This window comes from Prinia subflava, chromosome 16 (genome assembly GCF_021018805.1).
Source record: "Prinia subflava isolate CZ2003 ecotype Zambia chromosome 16, Cam_Psub_1.2, whole genome shotgun sequence".
NCBI lineage: Eukaryota > Metazoa > Chordata > Aves > Passeriformes > Cisticolidae > Prinia > Prinia subflava.
In genome coordinates, this window is record NC_086262.1 from 4,061,287 (window position 1) to 4,076,667 (window position 15,381).

The window sequence follows — 15,381 nt, forward strand, 5'->3', positions numbered from 1 at the left end:
TTACTTTTCAAATAAAATTCAATAGATTCAGTTGAGAGGAAAGATGAAGGAATAACAAAGGCTCTTGTTTTACTTAGGGATTTTGTACTTCAAGCTCTCCTGGGATGGTTTTTGTAATCTTCAGTTTTTCTGTATTTTTTACCAGGCAATGAGAGAGAGAATGACATGTGCACAGAACTTTCTCCTTGGTTTGTTTTTGGCAGAGAGAAGGTGCTCTGTGTTGTCTGCTCACCTGCAGTCCTGCTGGGGGGTCTGCAGCAATTGCAGGGAAGGCACTTTTGCAACACTTCCCACTTGAGAAGATATTTCATTTTGACATGAAAGTCAGGCGTTTTTCACATAAAATCCTTCTCTTAGAATATCCCGAGTTGGAAGGGACCCACAAGTTTCCCCAAAGTCCCACTCATTTACTGTAGAACTGTGTCAGTGCCACAGCTGATGGCTTTGTCAAGGTTGCAGAGTACATGTAGGATGGAGCCAGGAATTATGCCAGGAATGCTGCATCCAGTGCTTTTTTTTTTTTTTTTTTTTGTACCCCAGAGAAGGTGGATACAAAATTGGAAGCAGTTCAGGATGGGAGTAGAAGTCCCCATTGCCTGTGTAAGATCCTTGTGCTTCGAGGCATCTATGGTGCCCTAGTCTGACAAGAAGTCTGTGTAGTAACTACACGAGAGAAAAGTTTTTTCTTCATTTTTTGCTTGGAGGAAAGGCATTGTAATGAGCCTCAAAGGGGAAAAACCCCATCATCATTTAGGCTGAAGTGCTTCTTAATTCAAATGGCATGCTACTTAGAGAACTTGATAAGAAGGATGAGAACTGGAAAAGAAAGACATTTTTAAAAGCAAAGCTATTACAGGGTTCATTACTTTATTTATACGTTCTCCAAAATCACATGAATGAAGGGAAAAAATGAGGAGAAAAAATACTGGCTTCAGTTCAGAATGTCAATTACTACTTTTTTTAATCCTCTTTTCACAATTTATTTGACATCTTGAACAGTGGCCAAAAAAGCTATTATAACTATAAAACATATTCATTGGTATAAATCTCATTAAGTTGAGCAATTTAATTAAGGTATTGACATGCTTAATTGATACGTGCAAGGAGAGACCATTTTCATATCTAATTTCCATACGTTTTCTGCTTTTAAGAAAACTAGCTCCGTAAAAATGTTATAGATTCAGCTAAGCCCTGTCATCCCAAAGGAGCACTTGCTGCCATTTACCTTGATTTAGAGCCAACTACTCTTCTAAGTGGAGCTCCATTAAATGGATCTGATGTATGCCTGACTCAAACATGCGTCAGCTTCTCCTGTGATCAATAGTGGAATATTTATATTAATAAAGCACCAAGTTAATTAAATAAAATAGTCTTCTGGGTAAACTTAAGATACTAGGGGATGGGCAGAGAATCAATATACTCTGCCATTTGAACATTAACTATGTGCTCTGAAATTTTATGCTACCTTAGCGAAGATGCTTGCAGGAGTCTTGGATGCACAGAAACCCCCAGGGCAGGGATCTGCTGAGCATCCTAGGCAGGATTTGTTTACCAAGTCAGAGAAAAAACAGCAAACAAAAAACCCCTGGGTCTGTTTGGCTTCTGTGACTTCATTCTTACAGACAACACTGGAAATCTTTCTTCTGGATAAGGACTGAACACAGTCAAATGGGTGTTGTCCCAGTTGCCTGAACTATTCCAGTGTTGCCAGAGAAGGGGCATGTGTGACAGACTTGCCAAGTTAGGGTTTGTCAGTGATGGTGAAGAGTCATGGGAGCCCTACAAAGACATTTTTAAAACTACCTTTAAAATGGGCTGGCCCCTCGTGAGCATGTCCAGCTCTGGGGCACCACATGTTTCAGCCATAGCATGACTGTCCTTCAGCCTATTCCACCCCCTGGTCCCCACACACAGAGCTGGCAGAGATTCCTGCAGGAGTGGGTGACCTTTGGCCACTGTGCAAACCTCCCCCTGTCAGAGATGCCCTCACGAGCCTCAGTCCCAGGTTCACGTCCCCAGTGTGCCCTGATGAGCAAACTCTGCTGTCCCTGTGGCACTGGTGCTATTTTCTATAACATTTCTATTCCTTTCCTTTAAAGGAAACCAGTTCCCTCAGGTACTGCTACAATCCACAGCTCCCACTTCATCCTACCTTTATCTACATTTTAAAGTTTCAGTACAATAAAGTGAAAAATGTGGTTTTTAATCCTGTGGCTTTAATGAATACCTCACTTTAATAACCAATGAAGATACTTGAAAGGCCAAGACAATATTAATTCATTATTAATAGTTTATTCAGCCAGCCTAGAACTTGTTCTGTGTAAATACGCTTCCATCTCTTTAGCCAGGGCACCATGACATTGCTAACAACACTGATATTTCTGGTCCTGAGGCAGTGGATGTGCCAGAGCCCTCAGTTCCTGCATTCCTTCTTCACTCACAGCCACGGGGCTCCTTCCTCTCGGGGTTTACAGGAGCTGAGTTACAACTGAGGGAATTAGAACATTTTCATTTGAGCCTTCTCTCCTTTAAAATCTCGGGTGTGTGGGCTGGACTCTGGTCCTTGGTGAGCCTGCAGTGACTGCTGAGCATCCCTGACCATCGCCAGGGCTCAGGGGCTAAGGGGAAGATTTCAGTGAGGTGATTATTTGCTGACTTCTGTGTGATAGACACTATCTGCCACGGGAAATGACAAAATCAGAATGTAAATCCACAGGGAGGTAGCCTATGGAATAATGGACGGAATTTCATAAAATAATCAGTAGCAGTACTTCTGGGCTATTGCAGGGAGAGGACATTGACATTATCCTGTGATGTGTGATTTTGACCTGGTTAAAATGTTTCTAATTACCAGGCACTAGGGAAAAGCTGAAGGAATAATCTCCTTTTGTCTCAGAGTGAATTGTCTTCCAGCTCAGCATTTACTGAAAATACTTGGTTTAGATCTGTTTTTCTAATTATGTAGAACCTTCTGAAGAAGACAAACATAAGGTGTGTTTAATACTTCTAAATACACTTCATCCATGCAGAAATAAATGTAGGCTCTTATTTAGTATTACTAATCAAAGCACATGTATGTTACAACTGACAATTGAAAAGATTTAATATATGTAAAACTACTTGTGTTCCATTATTGTTTTTGGTAAAGTGTTGGTAATGCACCCCAAGTGTAACATTTAATGTTTGTTTTGTCTTTTTTTCCTTTACATCATTCTATGATTCAGAAAGACTGAACAAAGAGTGCAAGCTAGAAAGAGCATTGGAACCATATGTGTTATAGTTGTGTATAATCTATATCATAATTGTATAAACTTAACAGGGTGGGATAGGTTTAGCTAGAAAACCACTTTCTGTGTTAACCACAGTTCCCTGGTATTTAGAGTTGTCTTTCCACAAATTTAATGTTCAAAGAAAGGAAGAGTGATTGCATCTGAGCTGGGATAAAAATGGGTTCCATGGTGAATTCCTTTCTGGAACCAAACAAAAACCTTTGTGTATGGAACTGGGATGCAGATATTCTTGTATATTTTTTGACTCACTCTTAGTTTCTGTCTCTTGATTGTTGGTTTTCTGCATGACATCTGGAAGTAATGATGTGAATAATATCAGGATGTAAACTTTCCAAGTCTTATAATGAAGTTAAATTTCCTTTTCTGATAAGACTATTTTTGTCGTATGACACATGACACCCCTTTAGCTAATTGTTTTTTCAAAAAGCTTGCTAAGGAGGTGTCATAAATGGAAAAAACTTCTGGGTTAATAAGTTTTATGGTCAGGCATATTTTCTCCTGGAGACTCACATAATTTTAGTGGACTTTGGAGAAAGTCATCATCATTCCCAGCAGTGATGAAATCAAATCATGCTGGAATTTGATGTTCTTTGATTTGAGAGTGCCTCAACAATGAAACAGCAAAGTGTGGACACACTGGAGCCTGCTGTGCAGGAGCCACTCCTCCCTCTTCCCTGGACAGCTCTTTTACATTTAATTCAATTTTCTGAGCTGACATTGTCAATCTGAAATTCAGCAAGATGCTTGACAGGGAGTCGGAGGAAAGCCGAGTTCATTTCTGGAAGTGGCTTTATGCAAATGGACTCCAGTGGGTCTCTGGAAGGAGGCACCTGCTGATGAGTCAGAGGAGTGCCCTTGTTCCCTCCTCAGCTTCGGTAACAAAGCTCAGAAAACACCACAAGCACCTTTGAGATTTGCTGTAAACCATCCACGCACACCCAAATCTCCCTATGAGTATTTATAGGTGTTTGAGGATAAAAAAATGAGTGTTTTCAAAGTAAAATCTGGAGGATTTTGTTACACAGTGCTTGGGTGGATTTAAGGAAATTAATTCAGCTTGTTCAGGCCAGGCTGGTTTGAAAGTGGCAATGAAGTCCTAGAACACTGTTAATTCTCATGAATTGTCTCAATTTTAGCTGAGTTTTCAATAAAGGTTTAGGTCTTCGGTAGCTGATTTACTGAAACATTCAAATAAAACCCTCAGTAAGCTGAGCAGAATCATTGCGAGTTTAACTTCTCTTTTGGAAGAATTCACCATTTTATGTGCACTTTAGCTGAAAGCTAATTTTGGTTTAGATTTGTGTCATGTTAGCATGTTTGTTCTACTGGTATACTTGAGTTTTATTTTCTCTGCTTAAAACCCCTACATTCTATTTAAATGCCTTTTTTAAAAGCATGGCATTATTGAATGATAAACCTCCTGTGTATGGAGTGGGATTCTCGAAGATGCTCAACCTATGTGAATAGTCATTGAAAAAGAAGAAATTATTTGGTTATATCCCAGTGAATCGTTTTTTGGTGTGAATAAAATAGGAGAACAAGGTTTATAAGGGTGTCATGCAGCTGTAATGGTTAGGGTGACCTGCTCTGGAGTCCTTGAAGAGCTGCTGGGTTTGTGAATCCTCCAATAAAACAGAGAGTTGCTATTACTGAAACACTTGCATCTTGCATGAATATCCCCACTCAAGTGAACCACTTTGTGGTGTTACAGCTTGGTCTAATAAATTTAGATGTCACATCCACACAGAAAAATGAATTATGGCTACAAACCAGTGTGAAGTGGATCTCCTTACATCTGCAGTGTTTCACTGGGACTCTCAGGGCTAAATGATCCATAGCAGGGAGGATACATAAAGGTGAAGCTGTGGAAGAAAAAGAGAAGCTAAAATATTAGAAAAAAGGGAAAAGGTGCATGGAACTCCTCTGTCTTTTGTCTTGGGCTTCAGTACCTGTTCTGCAGTCTGCTGAATATCAGTGGAATAGATATTGCTGGTCCATTATAATTTATTTTTTAAACTTTGATTACAGCTCAAGTACCAGTGTTCCCCTCTTGCACAGGTGCACTTTTTACCACAGAACAGAATAAAGGCCCTCTGATAACTGGGCCTCCGCTATAAACAGAATATTGTTTTTCCCACTGCTGTGCATTCAAATACTTCACAACTCATTTATACCTCACTGGGAGAAATGGAAGATAAAATAGTTGGTTTTACCATCCACTGATTCTCTATCATTTTCCTTACTTTTTATATAGCCACAGGAATGTCTGCAGTGATCGTACAAGCAAATTGTATAATTGGCCTCTTTCAGGAGAACCTGGCAAAAAAATAAAACCTAGATCTTTACACATGTAATTGCTACTTAATCCTAGGAGAAATCTTATTTTCTTAGCTGAAGTACAGGATCCCAGCCTGAATTAAATAAATACTATTGTGATTATTGTTTTCATTCTACAATGTGATGATTAGGTAGACAAAAATATTAATTGGTGGGGGATTTTTTCTTTTAATATATTAGTAAAGTGCAAAAAAATCTTTAGTATAAAAATATTCGTCATTAACAAAGGCGGAGTTAGGATAAGACAAATCAGTCTAAAGAGAGTTGATCAGTTATCCAAAGACAATGCATGTTTTATTCTTTATGATTTCACATGTGTATCTTCTAAAATAAAAACTCATCATAATTAAAAATATATAACCAATAAACTGCAAATATCTTTTTGTTCAGTGGTCAGGCAGGGCTGTGGAGGCTCCAGTGTCTCTGGGGAAATCAGAGAAGGGTGATTTTGCCTACTGATGTTTAGAATTTGAAAATGCATAGGATTTCTTTCCAGTACAGCTGAACAGACAAAAGTAGAAACCCCAAAACAAGTCAACAGTATAAAACCAGTACTTTTTAAAATTAGCTTAAAATAAAGGTACTTCCATATAGCTGCATTTCTGTTTTAGAAAGTATTAACATTAATAAGCAGTGAGGGAGCTTTCAACTTCACATTGCTTTAGCAGCAAGAAAATACTGACAAAATAGAAAATGATGGGGAGAATAATTTCTTTCTTCTGATGTCAGGGCTTCAGTCCCCCTGTCTGAGGTGTGTGGTGTCCTTAGTAAATGACATTAGTGCCTCTTGTTCTAATCTCACTTCCAGTGCAGTTGGAGGGCTTGGACTTGCGTGGGAGCATCACTGCCCTGGGAGCCTTTTGTTTTGTCAGCGATGCAGAGGTTCAGTGGTGCTGGGGAACCCCAAGGAAAGGTTTTCCTCTCAGACAGGATCTGTCTCCAGGGCAGTGTCAGGGCTGTGTCTGTGCTGGCAGAGCTCTCCCCACCCGCGGGAAGCTCGGCGGGTGAACTGTGTAAAGTGGAATTCCTGATCTGTGGGATGGACTGGGAAGGGTTTTTCTGTCTCTTCCCACTCTGCTGGAGCACCTTGAGTCACACACTGCCCCTCAAAAGGAAGGATTAATTATATTGATACCATTTTCTAAAGCACTAAAACCCTACATTAAATACTGCTAAATGGACTGTATATGTAATATACATTAAATACTGCTAACAAAGACATCTTACTGTCATTTTCTACTCAGGAGCCCTATCCTGTTTCTAGTGGGCTGCTTCTCTTCAAGAGTTTCCTCTGAGTCCACTGGATGTTACTTTCCAGTTCCTACTCCCTTACAATCCAAAGTTGAGTGTAAATACTCTGAGGAAAGATTTTACTTTTGTGTGTATGTTCCAAAAGACAAAACAGATGCTGCTTTCTAAAATGAAAGCTCATGATCAGTCTGAGGATGGGTGATTTTAAAATAAGAGTCTAAATGCTGTCTGATCACTATTTGCTCAGCATTTTGGAAATGGCAGGAGGAGGGAGAACTGTAAAAGTCATAAAGACAAACGCTGCCTTTGACTGGATACTGGCAATGGTTAGTTTTACAGTTCATTTAAAATTATGTAAAAATATTTATTAATCTTCTTAGAGATATTATGATCAATTTAATTTTTTTCTGGTTTTGTTAGGTGGATCAAGAGACAAATGTTCCACTGTGTTTTAGTGAATCAAGGTGGGGCCTGGGGGTTTTTTATTTTGTTTCGTTTTTTTAAGCAACCCAGAATTTAAAAAACCTCTAATGAAGAATTAAGTGATCACAAATGAGTATTCTCTGTTCTTTTAAGCATTTAAAAAGACCTCATCATGTGCTGTGAGATCCTTGTGGTTGCATCAGGACAGAAGTCATGAAACTGCACAAGTCCACACAGCTTGGATCCCTTGAAGGATCTTTATTAACAGATGGTTTCTAAATTGTCCTTGGAGAAGGTGGAAGATGATAAAATAATCATCTTCTGCTGAGATTTTTTTCCTCTGATTCCTTTGTAGCTCCCCTCCCAGGTGTTCAGGCTGTGGCTGTGCTGGGTGTGCTGTTCTCAGAATGGAGGTGTGTGTGACTGGGGTTAATGGGGCTGCCTGGGGCTTTGGGCAGTGCTGAAATCCAGAATTGCAGAGTTAACATCTGTCACTGCACAGTGCCACTGCATCAACAGGGAAATCGTGGTGTTTATCTTCTGGGGGCTTAGCAGCGCTGCTTGTGCAGCAGTGTGTGACTGTGTGAAAGCACTGAGGACTGCTTTAATTGGAATTCTTGAGCTAAATTCCCTCCTCAAAACAAACAAAACCAAACCAAGCCCCTCCAGCCTCCCAGAGCACGAACTGAGAGGCAGCTGTATTGTATTTAGTAAAAACACAGTCACCTTGTTCAGGCTGCACAACATCTGCAGGACCTGCTCTTGTTTTGCAGAACTCAGATGCTTGTCACCCACTTCACTTTTCGTGCTCTAGTAGGAGGAAGGAATTTTTTTTCCTTTTAGAAATCAGCAGTGATGCCAAGTTTCCACAGAGTAATGCTTTACAACACTGCTGTTGTTAAGCTCTTGCCTTGTAGCCCATCAGCAACAACACTTTTCCATTTTTCCTTCAGACAGAGAGCTACAAGTGCTGCTTTACAGTAAATACCATTTTTACCCTGACCCTGCTGAGAGGGAAAAGCCATTCCTGCACTGAGGGCACAGGTGCTGATGAGAGTGTCAGACTTGCCACAGCTTGTTCTCATTGCTGTTGGAGGGACCTGATGTTGGCAATGCATTTCCCACCTGGAAGATGATAAATATCTTGAATTTACCTTGCATATTTACAAGGCTCAAAGTTTCTGAGTTGTCCTTAAGCGTTAACTCAGTTATTTTTTAATCTGTCTGTAGAACAGGAAAAACTGCAATACTGAACAGTTTTGGAAATACTAGGACACTATCTCCTAGGTAAGAATAATAGTTAGTTGTTGAAAATGCTACATATTAGTTTTAATTAAAAAAAAAAAAAAAAGCTGCCACATGATTTTGGCAGAGCAGGAAAACCCTTTTGTTCCTTGCTGTAAATGAAATGCACAATATTCTGTGCTGGAATTTTTACAGATATAATTGAGTAAACCCTTTTTTCCCCCCTTCAGATTTCCTTGGTCTTTCTATTTCTTTTTCTCTTGCAGATTTTCCTCCACAGAGCATTGGTCCCCTTGCCCTGTCTCTTCTCTGAGTACAGGAGTTATCTTCCCTCAGCTTTTGTTCTGTGAAAAAGCTGACTTGTATCATTCCTCACTTTACTGACTTGCTTATCTTTTATTACGTGTCACTTAGAGATACCTATTATCTTTGGATTATACTCTCTAATTTTCCCCATCTGTTATTCTTTAACTCCTTAATTGTGTTACTTAATTCAGTAAAACATTGCAGGATAGAGTTTATGTGTAACATGCTGTACAAATTAAAACTAATTCTAAAGAGACAAATTGCAGTGACCAGATTGTGTTAAGTATGTGACCTTTAGTGGAGCAGTTCAGTCTAGTTTTAGTCCAGTTGTAAAGAAAAATTAGATTGAAAAATAGTCATTAAATTTTAAAAGTGCACAAACCCCTCAGGAACATTTTATTTTATTTAATTTTGATCAGTGCATTGGACTGAAATGTTTTAAACCCAGGAATCCAAATTTGTAAAAGAATGTAAACAAGCCACAAACAGGGATGAATTAATTCTCATTTCTCTCAGCTGCACATTCTGGTGGGCACGGTGCTGATTTCTTGGCATTGTTGGCAGCTGGCCCTTTCTTAAAATCAGGAGTCATATGTTTCATTAGTTTTATTTTGCAAAGCAGGTGAACAGTATTAACTTTCCAGTATGATTCTGGCAAAAAGAGAGAATTGGAAACAATCTTTGCACCCAAGTCCCATATCCAGTCAAAGGATTGTCTTAGGGTTTTATACCAGCTGTGTGTGAGCTCCCCTGACTCATTCCAAGATGCATTTGAATTGCAGAGAAGCTGAAAGGCTCCTGAAGAAAGGAATTGGGTTTGTTAGGCTGGATTTTTCCTTCATTTGAAGTAAACCATTGGTTCCATGTGTTAATGGTTAACTGTGAGTTTGCAGTTTTAATGTGGAATCGACATACAATAACATACTGGGAAAAAGATACAGGTTTGGCTCTGAAGAATTTGCTCTGGGTGATTCGTTCCTTAAGGCTTGGTATTAAAGTCTTCAGACATTAAAGGCAAGCTGAGTTCTTTATTGGATAACGCTGCGTGGTGATCTCCCAGCCCGTTTGAGTGGGAGAAATAATTAAAGATTAGTGCTCAACCACATTAAATACTTCTTAATCAAGCTGTTTTTCAGGCAGTTGTAAAAAAAACCAGTCTTTTAAAATTTGCAAATCTGTGTGTTAAAAAAGGTTGGGAAAATAAACTGGTAAATTCTCAAAGGGTAGAGGGTTTTTTGTTTGAAAAGGAAGAAAACCTAAGTATAATGGCATCACTGCTGATTTTTTGGTTTTCACATAATAGATGTTATTTTCAGTACCTTTGTAACTTTGCAAGTTGTATTTAAGTAGTTGTTTGAATGTTTTAGATTTGCAGTTCCAATGAAGATTCATTCTATGGATGTTCGTAGGGTCTGTGTTCCAATTAAGTGATTTATGTTCTCTTACTGGCAAAATAATAATAATAAAAAAAGTCCTAATGTATTCTATTGCTCTGTTAGATATTTGAATTTCCACTTAGGATGCAATAGGCAGTGTTAGAGCAGAAAGCTAAAACCAGCACTACGGCAAAGACTGCAGAGGCACTTAGGAAACGTCAGCACTTTTGGACGGGTTTTTTTTTCCTCTTTCCAATCCTTTTATCACTGAGGCACTTGCAATTCACATTTAAAGATCAGGAAAACAATATTAGACTTGCAGAGAGGGAGTTCATCTGTGTCCAAAGCATTTTAGTTAAATTAAAAGAAAAACTAAGAAAAGCATTAGCTTGTGCCAGCTCTTGCTGGAGCCTGGGTTGGACTGTGAGCTGCAGCTGCTGGGTGTTGTCAGCTCCTGCCTCTCTCCTCTGTGCAAAGTGGCAGCCCAAGTTCTTTAATATCTCTGTGGCTCTGTTTCCCCAGCTCAGAGATGAGGATGCTGCTTCCTCTGGGGGTTGTTTGCTGTGGAACTGCTGGATGAGTGTTCTGCTGTTTCCCCTGAGTTCCTCTGTGCCCTGCTGCGTGTCCAGGCTGTCCCCATGGCTGCACTGCACCACGCTGGGGCTCTGTGCCCTGCTGGTGAGCTGTGTGCCAGGTGAAACTGCACAGAGCGTGCCTGGATTTATCAAAACAGAAGGATAATTCAGTCTAGAAGCTTAGCTCAACACATCTGTTGGATCAGGATGCAGATGAGCGTGTTTTGGTTGTGTTGGGCGCTGTCTCCACAGAGGAACTCTTGCAAGGAGGGTGCTGCTGAGGCACTGGCACGTTCTGCTTTGCCCTCAGGTCAGGTGATTTTACTCTCTAACACTGCCTCCTAGGGTGAGGGGTTTTGGAAGCCTGAAATTTTTCAGATTTGCCCTTTAGGATACATCATGCTCCCCCCAGGCATTGAACTTGCCTTCCATTACAGAAATAGGGGGCTTGAAACTTCTGTCTAAGAAACAGAAAATCTATTGGTAATCATCACCTTTTTTTTTCCAGATTTGATGTTTGTTTTTCTTGAATACTGCCATATTTTTCTGTCTGCTTTTTAGGATTTTGTTTTGGCCTCACATTAATTTGTCTGTTTTTCTACAGTTACTATTAATAACTAATATTTATTTTGCATACCATTGCTGTAAGCTTCCCATTATGTCTGCTATGAGAAGCAGGGAATAAAAATCTGGAACTTTAATATCAGCTCAGTAGACAAGTTTTTTATTACAGCCTTCTACTACCTCAGGGCAAATTTGTGAAGTGCACAGGCTGAGCCTGGTTGAGGTTTGCTTGCTTATGAAAGATGCTTAAAACTCTGGCACAATGTCAGGAAGCAGAGAGAAAGACTCCTCTTGACCATCTTAAAACAGGATGGTTATAATTGTGAGGAGGCAGTTACAGAAAAAGAAACATTGGTGACTTTTCTTCCAGGCTGTGTCACTAATGCCAGGCAGGCTGTCAATTCTTCAGCCCACAAGAGAGATTTATGGAATCAGTCCACGATCCAGGAGATGGAGAGAGGCAGGATTGTTAGCTAGAGGAGAATGCCTTATAGAGAACAAAATTAATACACTTTACAAGAAGGTTTTCATAGAAAACAGATTAACTTCCTGCAGGTTAAAAGTTGAGAATAAAGACAAAGCAGAGATCAAATATATAAATTAGCCCTTGTAGAACACAATGATGTTACGAAATACCACTTGAAAATCTGATTGACTTTTACACAGGATTTGAAATGCACAATAAAATACCAGACAAATGCAGCTTGAGATGGTGGATTAAATGTGGTTTTATTTGACCACACAATTCCACTTTTTCAAGCCCTTTTTGTTCTGCTTTGCGTGTGTCTTCCTTTCAGATCTTACTCATTTTTGCCTTGCTAAGCCATTTTGTCACACTTCTACCACAGCTCTGCTGTGCCTCACTGTCACACCAGAGTGAAAGCTTAAGACTTCCTCCTTGTGGGTCTGAAATATCCTTTACTTTGTCTCTTCTCTGTCCAGGTTTCTTGATCATTTGTCTGGGTTGAAGGTCTGTCTTTAAAGAACTAATATTTTGTTGCTGGCAAAATAAAGGGAAGGTGAAGGAGGGGTCAGAGTGTGGATCGGTGTTAAACAAATTGTGAAGGTCACAAAGAATTTTAATCTGACTTGAAAAAGAGACTTGTGTCCAGCAGCACATTCTTGTTTGCGATAGTCTGAATGGACAATTGTGGCTACTTTGAGAATTTGGTGTAGACTGCATGACTGGTATAAATTGAATTAGTCTCGTGACAAGGACATAGTCCCCTTTTTTTCTTATCTGTCTGATGGAAAGCAGAAGAAAGCCCTGCGTGACACATCTTGACCTGCAGTGTCAATGTGGGCTTTTGTGACAGGCTCTGATTTCTGGCCTCTCATTTGATAAAACCAATTTGGTGGAGGCTAGAAAGGAGCTTGCTGAACACTAAATGTACTTACAGGAAAGGGTGTCTGGGGGTGAGTACAGAGAGCTGCCAGCCCCTCCTAATCATCATTAGAGAGCCAAAGTTGCGTTCTGAAAATGGGGCAGAGCCCTGGGGATACTCTCACCCCAAACAAAACACGGTTCAGATCTCTGAAGGATCACCTTTATTTGTCCTTTTGTCATCACTGAGCCTTCCCTTTCCTCCATTTTCTTATTTCTTACATTTTTCTTTCCCACTCCTCTGCCTGCCTTTCTTCTTTTTCCATTCCTGTCTTGCCCCACCCTTTGTCCCCTAAACCAGACTGAAACCTCTGATGGGGCACCAGCAGGAAAATCAGGGTGAATGCTGTTTTTTCTTAGCATGAAAATACCCCAGCTCTCTGGCTTCATGTCCATTTCCCCCCCATTCCTGATGCCCTCCCTTCCTGCCTCCACTGCTCTGGTAAAGGGCTGTGAACCTGGAACTATTTATAGTTCATCAAAGGAAAAAGCACCCAAACACAGGCTGGATAACAGGAAAATGTAACCTGCACTCACAGTGCAGATCAAACCATTTTTTAATGTGCTTTAAGTACTAGAAAGACTTTTTGAATCGCTGTTGGTTGTTTAGGTTTTTTGTTGTTTATTTTTAAACACAGTTAAAAATTCCGTTTTTCCCATTGATACATAATGCAGTAGGATTTTAATGCAGTAGACTAAGATCTGTTCAGTGTAAATTTAAAAAGCTCACAAGAGAATGATTGTCATGTTTTTCCTGAATATTAATTTCAAATAAGAAGCTGTAATCTGAGCAAGGGTAGCCAAGTATTTTTGCAGTCAGTGAACAAACAGAAGCATGGTGAGAAAATTACATTTACACTGCAGGCTTGTGATTCTAAGGCATGAGATTTGGCTGCAGGTACTGTGACAGTGAATCATGGCATTGTGCCAGCATCACCATCACCTTTGAGTGATGTTTGCTCCGAGTTCTGTCATTTGTATCAGGAATTCTGGTGGTTTTGGTTGGAGAGTCATTTCAGCTCATTCCACAGACCTCTAGAGGAGGGAAACAAAATTAAAACACCGTGTGGTGTAACAAATCCAGCTACATCTACTTTTCTAGGCACGTGGAGGTTCCATTAGCTCATGCAGATTTGAGAAATGTGTTCTCTTTGTTAACACAATGTTTCTTTTTTTCTGTTCTCTTATTCAGAGACCTGAGCGAAAACCAGATAAAAGGAATCCCTAGAAAGGCCTTTCGAGGAATCATTGATGTGAAGAACTTGTAAGTGACAACTTCATTAATATTTGTGGTGAAAACCTTTCTCCTCACATTACATCTGGCTGTTCCTCTCAGTTTGGGTACCTTGTGTCCAGCTCTGTGCAGCACCAAAGGGACCCTGCAGGTTTTTGTCAGGGGACCCACAGGTCCTCACACCTGTGAACACACCTGGGGAGGTTTTGAGCTGAGGAAAAAGAACATACTGAAAGGCTTCACCCCTTCCTGCAGCGAGATGTGCATAGGAAAAATTACTGGGAGAGTTTGGGGATGGAATTGAAATGCTTAGTTTAAGTTTGCTTAATTAAGTTTTCTGTCCCATCACTTCTGTCAAAAGTAAATATGACCAATTGTGGCACTCAGGCATGGTGGTTGAGCACAAATATTAGAAAATAAAAAACAAAATGGGAGCAGTTAACTGTGCAGACTTTGACAGCTTTTATTTAAAATTAAAATAGTTTATAAAAGCCTTTTAAGAGAGAAAACAGGACTTTGGTTTTTGTGCTAATGACGCCAGCCTGTCCTAGCCTTTTGCTGTAAAGTAGTCTGAAATGAGTGTAAAGACTGAGAGCTCTGTGTTTCCAGAGCTGTTGGAGGCTCTTAGACGTTATGTAAGAGAAACCCATTTTTGTGCACACCCACACTCTAAGGCACCCTTGGCTTTGTTGGAGTCAGCACGAGGTGAACTGAACAAGGAAATGACAGCCACGGACTCGGCAGGGTCAGGGTTTCCTGGGACAGCCTGCAGCCACTCTCAGAAGCATTTCAGAGCCATTAGAGTTAGCATTGTTACCACACCAGCAGCTGAAAACTGATCCCCACTGTGTTAAATATTGAAAGCACAGCATAAGTGTGGATTTTTTTTAAGCTGAGTAGAAGAAGCAGCAAAAAGGAGATCTGAAAAGAAGCCCTTTTCTACAAATGGTCTTGCAACATACCCTGTTCTGTTTTCACATCTTGCCCCAATGAAATGCTCTCAGGCACGTGATGTGATTGCTGGGGCATCCTGAGAGGGGCCAGGAGTTGGACTCAGTGGTCCTGATGGGTCCCTTCCCTTTTGTCCTGAGTTTTATTTGCATTGTGTGGTCTATAGGAACAATAGATGGTATTTTGTTTCAGAAAATCTAGCTTTCCCAGCTGTAATTCACTGTTAGTTGTCTGACTTCATTTCAAATAACAAAGTTTGCATTCAGAGTTTCGTTCACCTCTGACAAGCTGTCACAACAAGCACAGGTGTTTTGATTTATGCACCCACTCTCCCTGCAGAAAGATCCAGGGTTTCTCCTTTCCATGAGCTGATATCAAGGGATGCCTGGCTGGAGTGCTCACAGGAACTGTATAAATGTTGAGATTTAAAGCTTTACCAAAAACT

General features: G+C 40.2%; 1 protein-coding gene across 3 annotated transcripts in view; it reads left to right on the forward strand.

Annotated features, from left to right (window-relative positions):
- The window catches only part of SLIT3 (slit guidance ligand 3), a 481,586-nt gene that overhangs the window by 230,941 nt on the left and 235,264 nt on the right, over window positions 1–15,381 (forward strand). For all 3 annotated transcript variants that reach the window (XM_063413913.1, XM_063413912.1, XM_063413914.1), the window contains one exon: window positions 13,944–14,015. In XM_063413913.1, coding sequence (XP_063269983.1) covers window positions 13,944–14,015 — 72 coding nt within the window. The remainder of the gene's footprint in view (window positions 1–13,943; window positions 14,016–15,381) is intronic.